The 15755-nt window shown below is 35.7% G+C and overlaps 1 protein-coding gene across 1 annotated transcript in view; it reads left to right on the forward strand.

Moving 5' to 3' along the window:
* The first annotated feature begins 543 nt into the window (after window positions 1–543).
* LOC145278350 (galactosylceramide sulfotransferase-like) overlaps window positions 544–15755 on the forward strand; it is a 32381-nt gene continuing 17169 nt past the window's right edge. The window contains exon 1 of the mRNA XM_080130642.1: window positions 544–857. Within this exon, the coding sequence (XP_079986768.1) occupies window positions 733–857 (125 nt within the window). The 5' untranslated portion in view covers window positions 544–732. The remainder of the gene's footprint in view (window positions 858–15755) is intronic.

Genomic DNA, 15755 nt, shown 5'->3' on the forward strand with positions numbered 1-15755 from the left:
TTGTTATTTAATATAATTGTTTTACAATGATTGTTATTTAATACAATTGTTTTACAATGATTGTTATTTAATATAATTGTTTTACAATGATTGTTATTTAAACGATTAGATAGAACCTAAAACGCACTTTAAACTGATATCGAACGTTGAGATATAACAAAAATTTATTTGAAAATACATTATTTGAAATCAAAATTAACAATTCCACAAGAACTTTCTCGTTTAATATTTCGTAATCCACTTTCCTGGCAACAGGACTCAGGGTGATGATATGATTACATAAAAAATATTTTGTTCCACGTGGGAACGTTAAGGTAAGACATGATAATACATTTTTTCCATCTGTGTCAATATTTGTCACGCGTAACATACATTAATAAGGTACATCTGTTTCTATTGATTTCGCTCGTTCAGCCATGCGCTTCGACACAACTCACATTTTTTGACACGCTGTGTGATAATAGTTCAGCCTGTAATCTATTGGCGAAATCAGAGCCGTCAGCTGAACTTCCCGCTATTAAACTGGATCTTTAACTTATCTCTGACCGAAAGATGCGGCTCTTCACAACAGGAGTTGTAAGGTGATCGCAATCGCGGTCGATTAATTCCGAGACCCGAAAAACGAATATGCACCGAACTTGGAACTTTTTATTGAAACGATTTAACTTATTCAAACATGCGCGATAATCATGGTATATTACTTGAGCACCTGACACATATGTGAGAAAAGAAATGCTTCATATGTTTCGCAAGTCAAACAGGCGTATGCTGGTAATCCCAGAGCGCGTAGGATTTTATTTTTATGTCTACTCAAAGAGATACAGAAAACATCGTGGGTTTTGGAAGGTTTCCCGCAAGTAAGTCTTTTCTTTTCATACTTTCAAGTTTATTAGATATTATGCTTTGTTTGTGTACACTGAAATAAAACATTATGACACAATGTTTTTTTCACGCAGTCGAGCAATAAGTTCCCTATGTTGACGTCATTACGAGTTTTCCTAATTATACACGACAGATTACGGCACGACAAATCTACAAAAAAAAGATGATAACTGCTATGTTATTCTCTATTCGTTAGATAGTTTGGCATGTAATTCGAGCCAGATGGGATTCGTATACCACAAAGAAAAACCTATTTTCATTTAGACGGAGTGGCATCCTATATTTTAAGTTAAATATCATTGCAAAAAGAAACACGTTTATTTTTAAGACTGACATTGGAGGTAATTAAATAATTTTTTTATAGATTTAATTTTATTATCTTTTTTGGTAAACATTTATTCTTAATAAACACTATAAAACACTATAAAAAACATTTAAATTTAAAAAGAAATAAACTAATATAAGTAAACATTGTCTCTGTTGATTATTTTTAAACTCTATTTTGATTGTCAATTTGTGATGTTTTTAACATTGCTAACTCTGTAAAATCTTGTTTATTAAGATATTTAGCGAAGAAAACATGAGTAATTTGCCGTGCCTAAATTTCTTGTGACTAAATTTGCTATGAGGAAATGTGTCGCACCTTAATTTGTCATGCATAAGTTTGCCGTGCTTGAATATCATACGAATAGAAAATCAATAGTGTTCCCAAAATATTCCAGCATATCTCAACCCTAATGCTTTTAATTTGTTTTTCGTTAAATGTAACATTAGTGATTGGTTCACCCTAAAATTTATTTTCGATCCAGTCACCTGGCTGTTTTGCAAGACTTTAGCATGGTAGGTTTATTTTATCGTTTCCTTGTATGCAAATTAATAGTTGATGAGTCTGATCTGTTTGCGTATTTATTTAATATTATCATCAGCATAAATTTACGTTTGTTCTAATTTATTACCCAACTATTTATTTTGCTTTGTAAAGTGTCCAATTCTATTACAAATCACTCAAATCTTTTTTTGCTGTACAGGCAGTTTAACCCTAATGCACCAAAGCTACACACCAATAAAATGGATTTGATTGTGATTTACTTATTTACAACAAATTTCGTTTTCGGGGAAATAATGTGCATTCTTTTTTTTCTCTGGGGATTACAATTTTCCTCGACAATTTCCTCGACAAACCCGACAGGCTGCTAAATCCCACCCCACACTGTAGAGATCCCTAGATGTAAAAGATATTTTTACTGCAATAGTTTCTTCTCCAGAACCGCTAGACTCTGGAATTCCATTCCAGGTCCCTGCTTCCCCAACAGTACTGACGTGCAGAAGTTCAAGTGTAACGTGAACCGACATCTTGCTGCCCAGATCCCTACATAGTACCCCAGTAGTTGTTGCCCCTGATAGTAGCCCCCTACACCAAAATGGCAATGTGCCTTATTTGGGGTGAAAATGTAAAAAAAAAAAATGTCCCTTCTTTGCACGTATTTACGTGTGTGTCTTTAATGCTCTTTTAATCTGCTAACTTTTCTAGTGTCAGGTTTGGCTCATTTCTTAATTTTATAAAAACTGTGCGTCAAAGTCCATAGTTTTTTGCTGATACCAAACCTTGCACAAATAGTAGGCATTTGAAATCGTTAGAATACACTTCAACCAGTTTGAAATTGTCGCAGTATGTGTTGACTATTCGTGCAAATGATATAAAATCCTTGTCATCTTCTTTGGTTAAATTGTGTGCATTCCCACTTTCTATGACAAAACAACCTTCTAAAATATGAGGCGAAAAACTTATTTTCGTCTATGAAGTATATGAAATTGCCAATGTCGTTCCAGACTGCATTTTGTGGGTATCAAACTTTACTTCCCTGACTTTCTATTTATTTGTTAAAGTTTTTAGTAATAAGTCTGTTTTCTTGTTGGTAGAGTAGCAGATTTTGAAATCTTTCTTCCATTTTTTGTTGTTGTTGTTGTTGTTGTTGTTGTTGTTGTTCTAATTGGTATTTCCACAGCTTTGCCATGTTTTATTCTTTTTTAAGAACGCAGAAACATTGAATATAGGTTAAAACATGTAATAAAATAATCGACTATTTGCAACAATTTTTTTTCATAACAAGCAACACATTATAACTCTGGGAGTATAAACAAAAAACACACTGTTCTCTCTCAATTAAAATTCGCAGTTTTTCTATGGCAATTAAAATTTGTTAATTTTATTAAAACATTCGATTATCTCTTGAAGAGAAAACGCTAAACAAGTAAAACGAAAACGCACGAATTTCCATTTATAACATGTTTACTTGTTGAACCATCTCATCATCTTAGTTTTGTTTGTTTTATCTTTTTAGAAGTTCCTAGAAAAAACAATTCTTCAGAATTCTGTAGAGTTCAGTGCAACTTTCAGAGTTGGTTCTTGATCTTTAAAACGATTAGTCGTGCGGTTCTATATACCGAATATCTGAATGGTTCGTTGTCAGTGTTGATGTAAGACAATCTTGCATTCGATGTTGTTGAGACTTTCAATGCCAGGTTGTTAGTTCGAAGACTTCATCGCCAGTAGTTATGGCGTTATAGCTCTAGATAATCGGCATGAAGAAAAACTAAGCAATGAGTTTAGACATGAGTTTATACATTCTGCAAGAAAGTAAGTAGAGAGAAAAACGTGTCGTCATTTTCTGACTTTTTGTCACGAAAATTCCCCACGAGAATATTAAAATCAGGGTGTTTATAATGATAAGAAGAGTCCATTACGAGTGAATCGGTAAACATTTATATTTATATACCAGGTGAACCAAGGGAAAGATAACTACAAACAATTGCACTTAAAGGGGCGGTTATAATCTCAAAAATATCCCTCGGTTGGAATGTATCAGATAGTAGTAGCGAATTTCTGGCATCCAGTAGGATGCATCATCCACAGCTAAAACAACATGATAAGATTTTTGAAAAACAAATAGAAAAATAAATAAAATTAAATACATGAAAAATAATTTAAATATGAGATTCAAAATAGTGGTAGGAGTATTTTAATTTATTTTATGCTCGAACCATCCAAGAACAGCGATGTTCTTAAAACTGATAATAGATTTATTAGAAAATTTACGGCATCTAAATGCTAGCTAAGATACACGTACACACTTTACCTGGTGTTGGCGTGTAAAGCTAACTTGAGAGAAACAATAGCAATATTTAAATAACATTACAAGTGTAAGAGAACATTCTTATTTGTAGGCGGTCAATAAAAAACGACGTCAATTGCAACATGTGTCTATTTGTGTCTGATTGTTGATATAACAGTTGGAGTGAGGACAAATTTCAAATATATCCAACTTACTTTGTTAGAAGGGTCATCAAATCAATATGAGAGGCACTAATAGGATTGTTGGTCGATTAGTCACGCTTCCTTTTGAAGTAGGATTGTTTTGCGGCTGTCACACTTTAGTTGTAAGCAGAATTATCGTTGTAGAATTATTTTGCTGGCTGAATAAGGTTTCGACATTGTTGTGTAGTGTTCAAGCGTCCCAGTGTTCATGTTAAACTTTCCTATCCAATTTGTTACACACAAAAGAATTCTGAAAGTTGAATGTCCCATTTAACACGTTGACTGCCATGTCAAGAATATATGTTGACATGGACTTTTGCAATGATGCTGCGTCAACAACATTTGTTGATGGCTTCTTTTCGTTACCAAGGCGACCAACAATCATCATAGACAGCGCATTATAGACGAATATTTTTCAGCTAGGAACGTTGACAAAAAGACAGCGGACGTATCACTAGTGCAAAAACGTTAAGTATTTTTTTAACTAATCCTAAATGTTTTTATGTTACCTTGTTTTTAAACTTATTTTTCGTGTTTTATTTATGTATTTTGTCTGTATTCTCCGGTCTCATCCGTCACTTCCCCCCATGCTACAAAGTAAACGATAAAAACAAAGAAAATGCCGGAAACTAACGATAAAATAAAAAAAAATGCCGGAAATTAATCTCTATTAGAGTAGATAAAGTTAGGACTTTATAAACAAAATTTAAAAAGTTAGAACTTTTTTAACAATAAAAAAATGTAAATTAAATATTTTACACATCCGAACGTAACGACTTTTATTCTATAAATAGATAGGCACTTGACCAAGTTATCCGGAAATAGAAATCTTCTTTCGCTCTAGAAAGACATGATGATATGCCAGCTACCAGTTGACAAAAAGACAGCGGACGGATCACTAGTGCAAAAACGTTAAGTATTTTTTAAACTAATCCTAAATGTTTTTATGTTACCTTGTTTTTAAACTTGTTTTTCGTGTTTTATTTAGGTATTTTGTCTGTATTCTCCTGTCTCATCGGTCACTTCCCCCCCCCATGCTACAATGTAAACGATAAAAACAAAGAAAATGCCGGCAACTAACGATAAAAGAAAAAATGCCGGAAATTATTCTCTATTAGAGAAGATAAACTTAGGACTTTATATAGTTTTCAAGTACATTCGAAATATAATACAGTGCAAAGAAACAGTTACTCATGAAAACGAACCTCCGAAAGTAAAACCTTAAATAATTATCTAATGTAAATTAATATTAAGCCGACTTTACAAATTGATAATAGTTAATTATTGAATTTTCATTATTATAAGGTGAAACTCTAATGATTAAAACTCGATAGATAAGGACAAACTTCCACCCACTAATATGGGAGGGGAGATTATCATCAAAAGTGCCATGAATTGTTAACTTAGCACCGAACTTACTACTTAGATATAAATAAGTCACTTGTACCCATTCCCCTCATCCCCCTTTTTTTTAAATGGAGAGTAGATAATACAGTGGATGTATTATCGGCAGCTCCAGTAACTCTCGCTTCTCTTATTTTGTCATTCAGTCCTCATTCAATGAGTGATTTTTCAGACAAAGGGTGAAGAAAAAGCTGCTTAAAGGTCTGTAGTACTTGGAGACCAGTAGTCTGAGATGTCGGAAAGTTTTCTGTCTCTATGTCTATCCTTGTTGCCATGTCACTAGTAAGGGTGCTGGAGGTAAACGTTTTGTCTGGGCTGACGTTATCCGCCTGATAGTCAGGGACCCGAACCTTGGATTAACCACTAAGGAATTTGTCCTATCAGCAGGCGCAAAGTACTAGGACTGCTGTATTGCCATTTGGTGAGTGGATCTTGACATGAACTTTTGCAATGATGCTGCGTCAACAACATTTGTTGATGGCTTCTTTTCGTTACCAAGTCGACCAACAATCATCATAGACAGCGTATTATAGACAAATATTTTTCAGCTAATCTTACCTCTTTTAGCCTAGATTTATTTTTCCTGAACAAAAGGACAAATTGTATGTAAACCATTTGATTGAACAGAGGTTGAAGAGTTTTATACCGTACTAGCAGGGAGACCAGACGTTGCCCGGGAATGAATGAGGATCAACAGATGTTTCAGCCTTGCATATTTTATTATCATCGGAATTGATAAAATCGCCCATTTTTCTAACCTCCACGTACTTATATAGATAACAATGCATTGTAGCCCACATTGCACTGTAGAGAATCTACTGTTGATTTTATAAAGCTATTTTAATAGCTTAGATTAATTTGAAAATAAAAGTATCAATCACCATGGTTCAGTAGTGTGCTAAGCAGAAATATTTATTTCCAACGCGCCCCTGTCATATCAAACAACTTACTGTAGATTTTATGTGCCGGGCCTTCCTGTTTCTGCGGTAATACAACTTCTTAAATGCACTTTTATGTCAGGTTGTATGAGACGTTAAATTTAGTACAAAATCGTCTGTTCCTTCTTTCGCCGGATTTTTCCGATTATGAATTATCGATACTTATCGAACACATTCAAAAACCTATCTAAAGTCTCTTTCGGGCACGTAAAAAAAATTTGTGTTAGATTTAAAAGAAATCGACTCACGCGTTTAGAAGTCTATAGAGAGCGAACTCTCACACACACAAAATTCTTTCTAAATAATCTATCTATCTATACTCCTATAAATTCGATTTTCTTTTGTGCGTATTGATATTCATATTAAAAACCCTATTTTCTATTCATTTAAAAAGAAAATACAATTTTCGTATATATGGGTTGTGCAATTGCATTCGCTAGCAATATATGTAGCTAATTTGCATATTCTTTTAAACATGCATTTTAGTTCATTCCCTATTAGTTTTTACGGTTTTCTTATGGGATGATCATCTTTAGTTAATTATTAGCATTTCAGCCCGGCGTTGCCCGGATGTTTGGAGGTGTATTTTGAGCAAATAAAAAACGTTCAATTTTTTTAACTTTGACCCCCACGATGACCTCTTAATATTTATCGTTTAGAGCTCAAATCAAATTATTAAGTTAGATCCATGTCCAAGGAACCTATATCTTAAATTTCAAGTGTTTAGACCACAAATTGGCAGAGGAGTTTGGTAGAGTTCTCAAAGGTAAAATAGTTATACTTTGACTCTTAACAGCCAAGTTTCTGGTCTAAAACTGATTACAAAATCTTTCCCAAATCTCAGTACACTGTATATCAAATTTCGAGTCTGTAGACTGAAAAGTGACAGTTATTGCGTGAGAAAAATGTAAACAGACACACACAGACACTTTCACTTTTATAAATATACAATAGACTAGCATTTCAGCCCGGCCTTGCTCGGATGTTTAGATATGTCTGTTGAGCAAAAAAAAACAACAAAAAACGCAATAGTAGGAAGGCAGGCTAGAACCCGTACCGCGAAGGAGGAAAAGAACGGGGGAAAAAAACTGACGTCTATGCTGCTATGACCACCGTCAAACCAGAAGTGACATATTTTGAAAGAAGAGGATGACTTTCAAAAATATCGGCGAGAAAAGCGACCCCTCCCTCTGTAGAAAAGTTCCCAGTTGAAGGTGAAGATATTAATGTTTTTAGCAAAGTTTTCGATATTTGTCGTTTGAAAGGTCGGCATTCAAAACAATACTGATTCTGGTAAAATCCGTCGCCTCTGTTGAAAGTTTTAGACAGGCATGCAAACATACATACATACATACATTTATACATTGGTAACTAAAAATGTTCGACCCAAACCGATTAAAAACCTTGCCCTATCGCTGAATACCCTTTATATTTCAAATGTTTAGACCAGAAATTTTCTGAGTCATTTGGTAGAGACCGCAGAGGTCATTTTTTTTTACTTTGACACCTATTATGACCTTTGTTTTGGGCTTTAATCAAGTTATTAAGTTAGATCCAAGGAACCTATATCTAAAATTTCCAGTGTTTCGACTCCAAATTGTCGGAGGAGTTTGGTATAGTTCTCAAAAGACAAATCGTTGAACTTTGGCCCCTTAACAGTCACATTTCTGACTAAAAACTGATCACAAAGATTTTCCCAAATTTCAGTACCTGTATATTAAATTTCGACTCTGTAGACTAAAAATTGACAGAGTTATTGCGTAGGGAAATGTACACACACACACACAGATATGTTCACTTTTATAGATATATAGATAGACTAGAATTTCATCCCGGCGTTGCCCGGCTTATTGGATGTATGTTGAGCAAAAAAAAATAGTAGTAGGAAGGAAGACTCGAACCCGTACTACGAAAAGTGTCCAGTCTATATTCGAAACACCCTCCCCCTAACTAGAGAAATAAAACTAGAATCAGACGACCACGCCTTTATGTGCTTCAGACTAAATATGCAACACAATATTAGCTACTTATATTTTCTCTACCGCTCTCCCTCAAACCAAGACTGTACACTAATAAACAAAGTCTCAGACAGCATAGATATAGCACTCTCCCTCGATACTAGCGCACAAATACTTGTATTTGGTGACTTCAATGTCCACCACAGTAACTGGCTAGGATTCTCAAATCACACAGACGTAGCTGGTAGCGCCACATATAGCTTCTCTATATCTCATTCCCTATCTCAGATGGTTACATTTCCGACACGTTTCCCAGACCAGCACGATCAACATGCCTCACTTCTAGATCTCTTTCTGACAACAGTTCCCAATGACTGTACAACAAATGCCCATAGCCCACTCGGGAATGCTGATCACGCTGTGATAATGGTAGAAATCAGCCTAAATTCTCGCCCTAAAACTGAAGACCCACTACTCAAAACAACGAGGTATTACAAAAAGGCTGATTGGGAAGCCACCAGGGAGCTCATCAGAGATGCCCCATGGCAAAATATCTTTACTCTTCCAGCGGAACAGTGTGCAAATGAGACAACTGAATGGTTCAAAACTGCTATTGAAGCACATGTTCCCGCACGGAAATACTATAGCAAGCCCCACTCCCCCCAATGGTTTACTTCTACTTGTGCAGCTGCCATTTGTCAAAGGCAGCATGCGTTCCGCAGATTCAACCGACATAAGTCCAGCTCAAATAAACAGAAGTTTATAGAAGCTAGAAATAATTGTAAGAGAGTGATAGACACAGCTAAGTCAGATTACTCTGAAACCACCAGAAAGCGCATCGAAGCACAGAAATTAGGAATCCGGGATTTTTGGAAAATCTACAACAGCGTAGTTAATAATGGACAGTCAATTATTCCCCCACTAACAAACAATCATGAGGTTGCTTGCACGGCAACTGACAAGGCTAATCTGCTTGCCAGACGGTTTGCCTCAAACTCCACACTGAACTCGGTACACCACTCACTCCCTGATTTTCCTCTGCGAACAGACGCCACACTTGACGACTTGAAAATCACCCCTTCTCAGGTACATGCTATTATAAAAAACCTAGACACCTCTAAAGCATGTGGACCAGATCTCATCCCGGCTGTGCTATTAAAAAAATGCTCTGCCGAGGTTGCTCCAGTTCTGTCCAAACTTTACAATAAATGCCTTAACGAATCTTGTTTTCCCGACTGCTGGAAAACCGCCTCTGTGGTACCAGTCTTCAAGAATGCTGGTGAAAGAACTGACCCACTAAATTATCGCCCCATTAGCCTCCTCCCGCTTTTCGCCAAAATATTTGAGTCCTTAGTTAATCAAGCCCTAGTCCAGCACCTAACAGCTGCTAAACTCTTGACTGACAAACAATATGGATTCAGGCAAGCCCGTTCAACAGCAGATATCTTAACTGTAGTTTCTGAACGTATATACCGTTCATTGGATAAAACAGGGGAGGGTAGAGCGGTGGCCCTTGATATATCTAAGGCTTTTGACAGGGTATGGCACGATGGTCTTCTAAGGAAAATTAGATCATATGGAATCACTGGAAGAATTCATAACGTAATTAAATCCTTCTTAAGTAATAGAAAAATCAAAGTTGTCCTCGACGGACGTACATCCAAACAATATGACATAAATGCGGGAGTGCCTCAGGGGTCTATCCTTGGACCTCTATTGTTCCTGATATTCATAAACGACCTCCCTGATAATATTGTTTCGGGGATGGGTATATTTGCCGATGACACCACTCTCTATAACAGATATGAGGGGAAAACAAATGAACACATATCCAAGAGAATGGCAGAAACACTAGAGGATGACCTCCAATCCGTAGTGGAATGGGGACAAAAATGGTTGGTCTCATTCAATGCTGCTAAGACTAAGCTTGTTTCCTTCAATAAATACAAGAAACCTTCTCTACCACCAATAGCAATGGCCAAGAACACATTGCCTGAAAGTACTTCTTTTAAACTCCTCGGCCTAACGTTTACAGGGAATATGAACTGGAATAGATACATTGAGAGCATTGCCAAGGCTGCTGCAAGGAAGGTTGGCTCCCTCTACCGTGCTAGAAAACTACTTACGCCTGACAGTATCCTATACCTCTATAAGGCAACCATTCGCCCATGTATGGAGTACTGTTGTCACATCTGGGCTGGTGCATCTGCTGCTTGTCTCTCGCTCCTGGACAGGGTTCAAAAAAGAGTCGCAAACCTGATAGATGACCTGTCATCTGGGCTTCAACCTCTGTCCCATCGACGAGATGTTGCATCCCTCTGCCTGTTCTACAAATACTTTAATGGTGAATGCTCTGACGAACTGCAAACACTTGTACCTCCCCGACGTAACTACCCCCGACAAACCCGACAAGCTACTAAGTCTCATCCCTTTACAGTGGAGATCCCTAGGTGCAAGAAAGCCTTTTACTCCAATAGTTTCTTCCCCAGAACTGCGGGTCTTTGGAACCCCCTTCCGGGATTCTGCTTTCCCAACTGCAATGATATGCAGAGGTTCAAGTGTAATGTTAACAAACATCTTTCTACTCTTCTCCCTTCATAATGACCCCGCTAATTAATTCCCTAATAGTAGCCCCCTGCTTCAAAGTGGCACTGTGCCTTGTTTGGGGTGAAAATTGAATAAAAAAAAAAAAAAAAAAAAGTTAGAGTTGGAGATATTAATGTTTTTAGCCAATTTTTTCGTATTTGTCGTATGAAAGATTAAACTTCAAAACGATAGGGAGCCTGTAAAAATCCGTCGCAGCTCTCGAAAGTTTTAGGCAAACATGCAAACATACATACATACATACATTTATATATTGGAAACTAAAAATTTTCGACCCAAATCGATTAAAAAGTTTGCCCAATCTCTGAATACCCTTTATGTAAAATTTTAAATGTTTAGACCAGAAATTGTCTGAATAATTTACTAGAGACCGCAGAGGTCAAATTTTAAAAAAACTTTGATTCCTATTATGATCCCTTAACATTTATTGTTTGGGGATCAAATCAAGTTATTAAGTTAGATCCATGTCCGAGGAACCTATATCTAAAATTGCTAGTGTTTATACGCAAAATTGTCGGAGGAGTTTTGTAGAGCTCTCAAAGGTCAAATCGTTGAACTTTGACTCCTTAACAGCCAAATTTCTGGCCGAAAACCGATCATATCGATTTTCCCAAATCTCAGTACCCTGTATATAAATTTAGAGTCTTTAGATGTAAAATTGACAAAGTTATTGCGAAGGAAAATGTACACAGACAGACAGACACGTTCACTTTTATAGATATACTAGCATGGGTGCCCGGTGAAACCCGATCACATAGATGTTCCCAAATCTCAGTAACCTGTATATCAAATTTCGAGTCTGTAGACTGAAAATTAACAGATTTATTGCGAAGGAAAATGTACACAGACAGACAGACAGACAGACAGGCAGACAGACATGTTCACTTTTACAGATATACTATCATTTCGGGCCGGCGTTGCCCGGGTATTTGGATATGTTTGCTGAGCAAAATAAACAAAAACAAAAACGGTAATTTTTTTAAAATTTGACCCCTATTATAACCCCTTAACATTTATTGTTTTGGGCTCAAATCAAGTTATTAAGTTAGATCCATGTCCAAGGAACCTATATCTAAAATGTCAAGTGTTTAGACCCCAAATTTTCGGAGGTGTTTGGTAGAGTTCTCAAAGGTCAAATTTGACCCCTTTAACAGAATGTCTGGCCGAAACCCGATCACATATATGGTAGATATAGAATGCATCATTTATTGAATATTGGAATACAAGGAAATTTGGGGCATAGAAGGGATATATATATATATATATATATATATATATATATATATATATATATACTTGTTTATTGTTATATAAGAATACTCACATCCCGCTGCTACAAATAGCCACTTGTTTCAATCAAACAACAGATATCATCAGGCAGCGACTTTACTATTCAAAAGTTCAATGAATAATCCTTATTATTATTATGATTATTCATTGAACTTTTGAATAGTCAAGTCGCTGCCTGATGATATCTGTTGTTTGATTGAAACAAGTGGCTATTTGTAGCAGCGGGATGTGAGCATGTTTATATAACAATAAACAAGTATTATCAGCTCTTTTTATTGAGCACTATCTAACAACCTCGTTGAATTCATTAGTCCATTACTTTTGAATATAAAAAACCCCGAGTATATATATATATATATATATATATATATATATATATATATATATATATATATATATAAAGCTGAATATGTGTGTGTGTCTGGTCATGAATAGGCTCCTATATGGTTGACTATTTAAAAAACCTGATTACATGTAATGATAGAGGATGTATCGAGACACAGGGATAGGTATGTTTGATCTGGGAGAACGCTGGTTCATTAAAATTGTGGGGTCTGCGTTCGCGCCTGGTCCACAAAGTATGGAAATAAAAAATTGAAAAAATAAAAAAACGTTTACAAGTTTTTTTTTATATATAGATGTACATAAGAATACTTTTATAAGTATGTTTTAACTTAAATAGGGAAGGTATAATAAAATTGTGGAGTCTGCATTCGCGTCTGGCGTCCATAGAAATGAAATAGGTACAAACGTTGATAAAGATTTTTCATATCTATCTCCGTAAGTATACTTGGATAATTAAATTTCAGTTTGAAGAAATATGGTATAATAAAATTATGAGGTGTTCGGTCGCGTCTGACCTCCATAGAATGGAAATATGTCACAAAGTTTAACAAGGTTTTTTAATATAGCTCCACAGAATATTGTGATAAGTGTTTCAGTGTGAACAGGTATGGTATAATAAATTATGGGTTTATCTATTTTATTTTTACTTTCATCATATTTTGCTTTGCTTTTGATACCCCTAAAGTTGAAGCTTTCTCTTTACAACCCTTTCTTTTCATAACCTATCATACTTTCTTAAATCAGAGTCCATTTTCTGTAGGCTGTTTTTAAACCCAGTCAAGTACGGATACTTTTGCGAGTATATATATCTATAAAAGTGAACGTGTCTGTGTGTTTATGTGCCTGTGTACATTTCCATACGCAATAATTCTGTCAATTTTCAGTCTACAGATTCAAAATTTAATATACAGGTACTGAGCCTTGGGAAAATCGATGTGACCAGGTTTCGGCCAGACATTTGGCTGTTAAAGCGGTGATATTTCAACGATTTGACATTCGAGTAATCTACCAAACTCCTCCGAAAATTTGGGGTCTAAACACTTGACATTTTGGATGTAGGTTTCTTGGATATGGATCTAACTTAATAATTTGATTTGAGCCTAAAACAATAAATGTTAAGGAATCATAATAGGGGTCAAAGTTTTAAAAAATTACCGTTTTTGTTTTTGTTTTTTGTTTTTTTTTTTTTGCTCAGCATACACATCCAAACACCTGGGCAACACCGGCCCGAAATGCTAGTATATCTATAAAAGTGAAAGTGTCTGTGTGTGTGTGTCTGTGTACATTTCCCTACGCAATAATTCTGTCAATTTTTAGTCTACAGACTTGAAATCTGATATACAGGTTACTGAGATTTTGGAAAATCGATGTGACCGGATTTTGGCCAGAAATTTGATGATTAAGGGGACAAAGTTCAACGATTCGACTTTTGACAACTCTACCGAACTCCTCCGACAAGTTTTGGTCTAAACACTTGAAATTTTAGATATAGGTTGCTTGGACATGGATCTAACCTAATAACTTGATTTGAGTCCAGAACAATAAATTTTAAGAGGTCATAATAGGAGTCGAAGTTAAAAAAGTGACCTTTTTCTTTTTTGCTCAGCATACACCTCCAAATACCCGGGCAACGCCGGACTGAAATGCTAGTATATCTATAAAAGTGAAACGTGTCTGTCTGTTTGTCTTAAGGGGTCATAATAGGGGTCAAGGTTTAAAAATTCTTACCTCTGCGGTATCTACCAAATTACTAAAGAAAATTTCTCGTCTAAACATTTGAAATTTTACATAGAGCGTATTCAGAGATAGGGCAAGCTTTTAAATCGGTTTGGGTCGAAAATTTGAACTACCTATATATAAATGTATGTATGTATGTTTGCATGTCTGCCTAAAACTTTCGACAGAGGCGACGGATTTTCACAATATCAGTATCGTTTTGAAGCTCGACCTTTCAGACGACAAATACCAAAAAATTGGCTAAAAACATTAATGTGTTCATCCTCAACTGGGCACTCTTCTACAGGGAGGGGTCGCTTTTTCACCGATATTTTCGAAAGTCATCCTTTCGTTTCGATTGTCTGGCCTTAATTTAAACCTACGTAACTTCCGGTGTGGCGGTGATCGTAACAGCAAAGACGTCAGGTTTTTTTTCTCCGTTCTTTTCCTCCTTCGCGGTACGGGTTCGAGCCTGCCTTCCTATTACCACTTTTTTTTTTTTTGCTCAACACTCACTTCCAAACACCCGGGCAACGCCGGGCACCATGCTTCATTCTTATTATTTGTATTGGTGTTAATTTTATATTATACTATTACTATGGATATTATTGTAGTAGTAGTAGTAGTAGTAGTAGTAGTAATAATAATAATAATAATAATAATAATAATAATAATAATAATAATAATAATAAAAATTTCGCAAGGACTGAAAATGAACTAGAGATAATAATACTTTTCAGCCAGGATATCTAAATGGAATTTGGCATTGTAAATTATAAAAATAAAAACCGGAAAAAAGAGAAGGCATGGAACTACCCAAGCAAATGGAGATGGGAGAACAAGGGGAAGAAGACGCATATAAATACCTAGGAATTCTCGAAGCAAACACCATCAAAGCAACAAAACCCCTTCTATATAATAATAGATATTTATGTTTGGAATGAATTAGTAAAATGTTAATCCCCCTCTCTAGTGAGTTATAGGCGTCACTTCCTAGAGAATATATGAATTTGAAATTTCTAATGAAAAGATCTAATAAGGGTTGTGTTTTTCCTCCTACGATGTTTTTGTTGTTGGGGAAATGGAAATTTATGAAAGCATTTTTGATGGATTCCACCGACATATTTCTAGAAAAAGGCGTCGCACTCAAAAGCTCTTTTAGTCCGACCAAAAACATATGTTTCACAGACATATTTCACATGTTTTCTATTTGGCAGTTTCCACTAATCAAGGCCTGATAGCCATTCGAAAATAAGGGTTAATTAGAGTAAGGGGTCGCTGAGACAATAGTAAAGTAATGGA

The sequence above is a fragment of the Euprymna scolopes genome, chromosome 6 (genome assembly GCF_053919585.1).
Source record: "Euprymna scolopes isolate OS-2025 chromosome 6, ASM5391958v1, whole genome shotgun sequence".
Lineage (NCBI taxonomy): Eukaryota > Metazoa > Mollusca > Cephalopoda > Sepiida > Sepiolidae > Euprymna > Euprymna scolopes.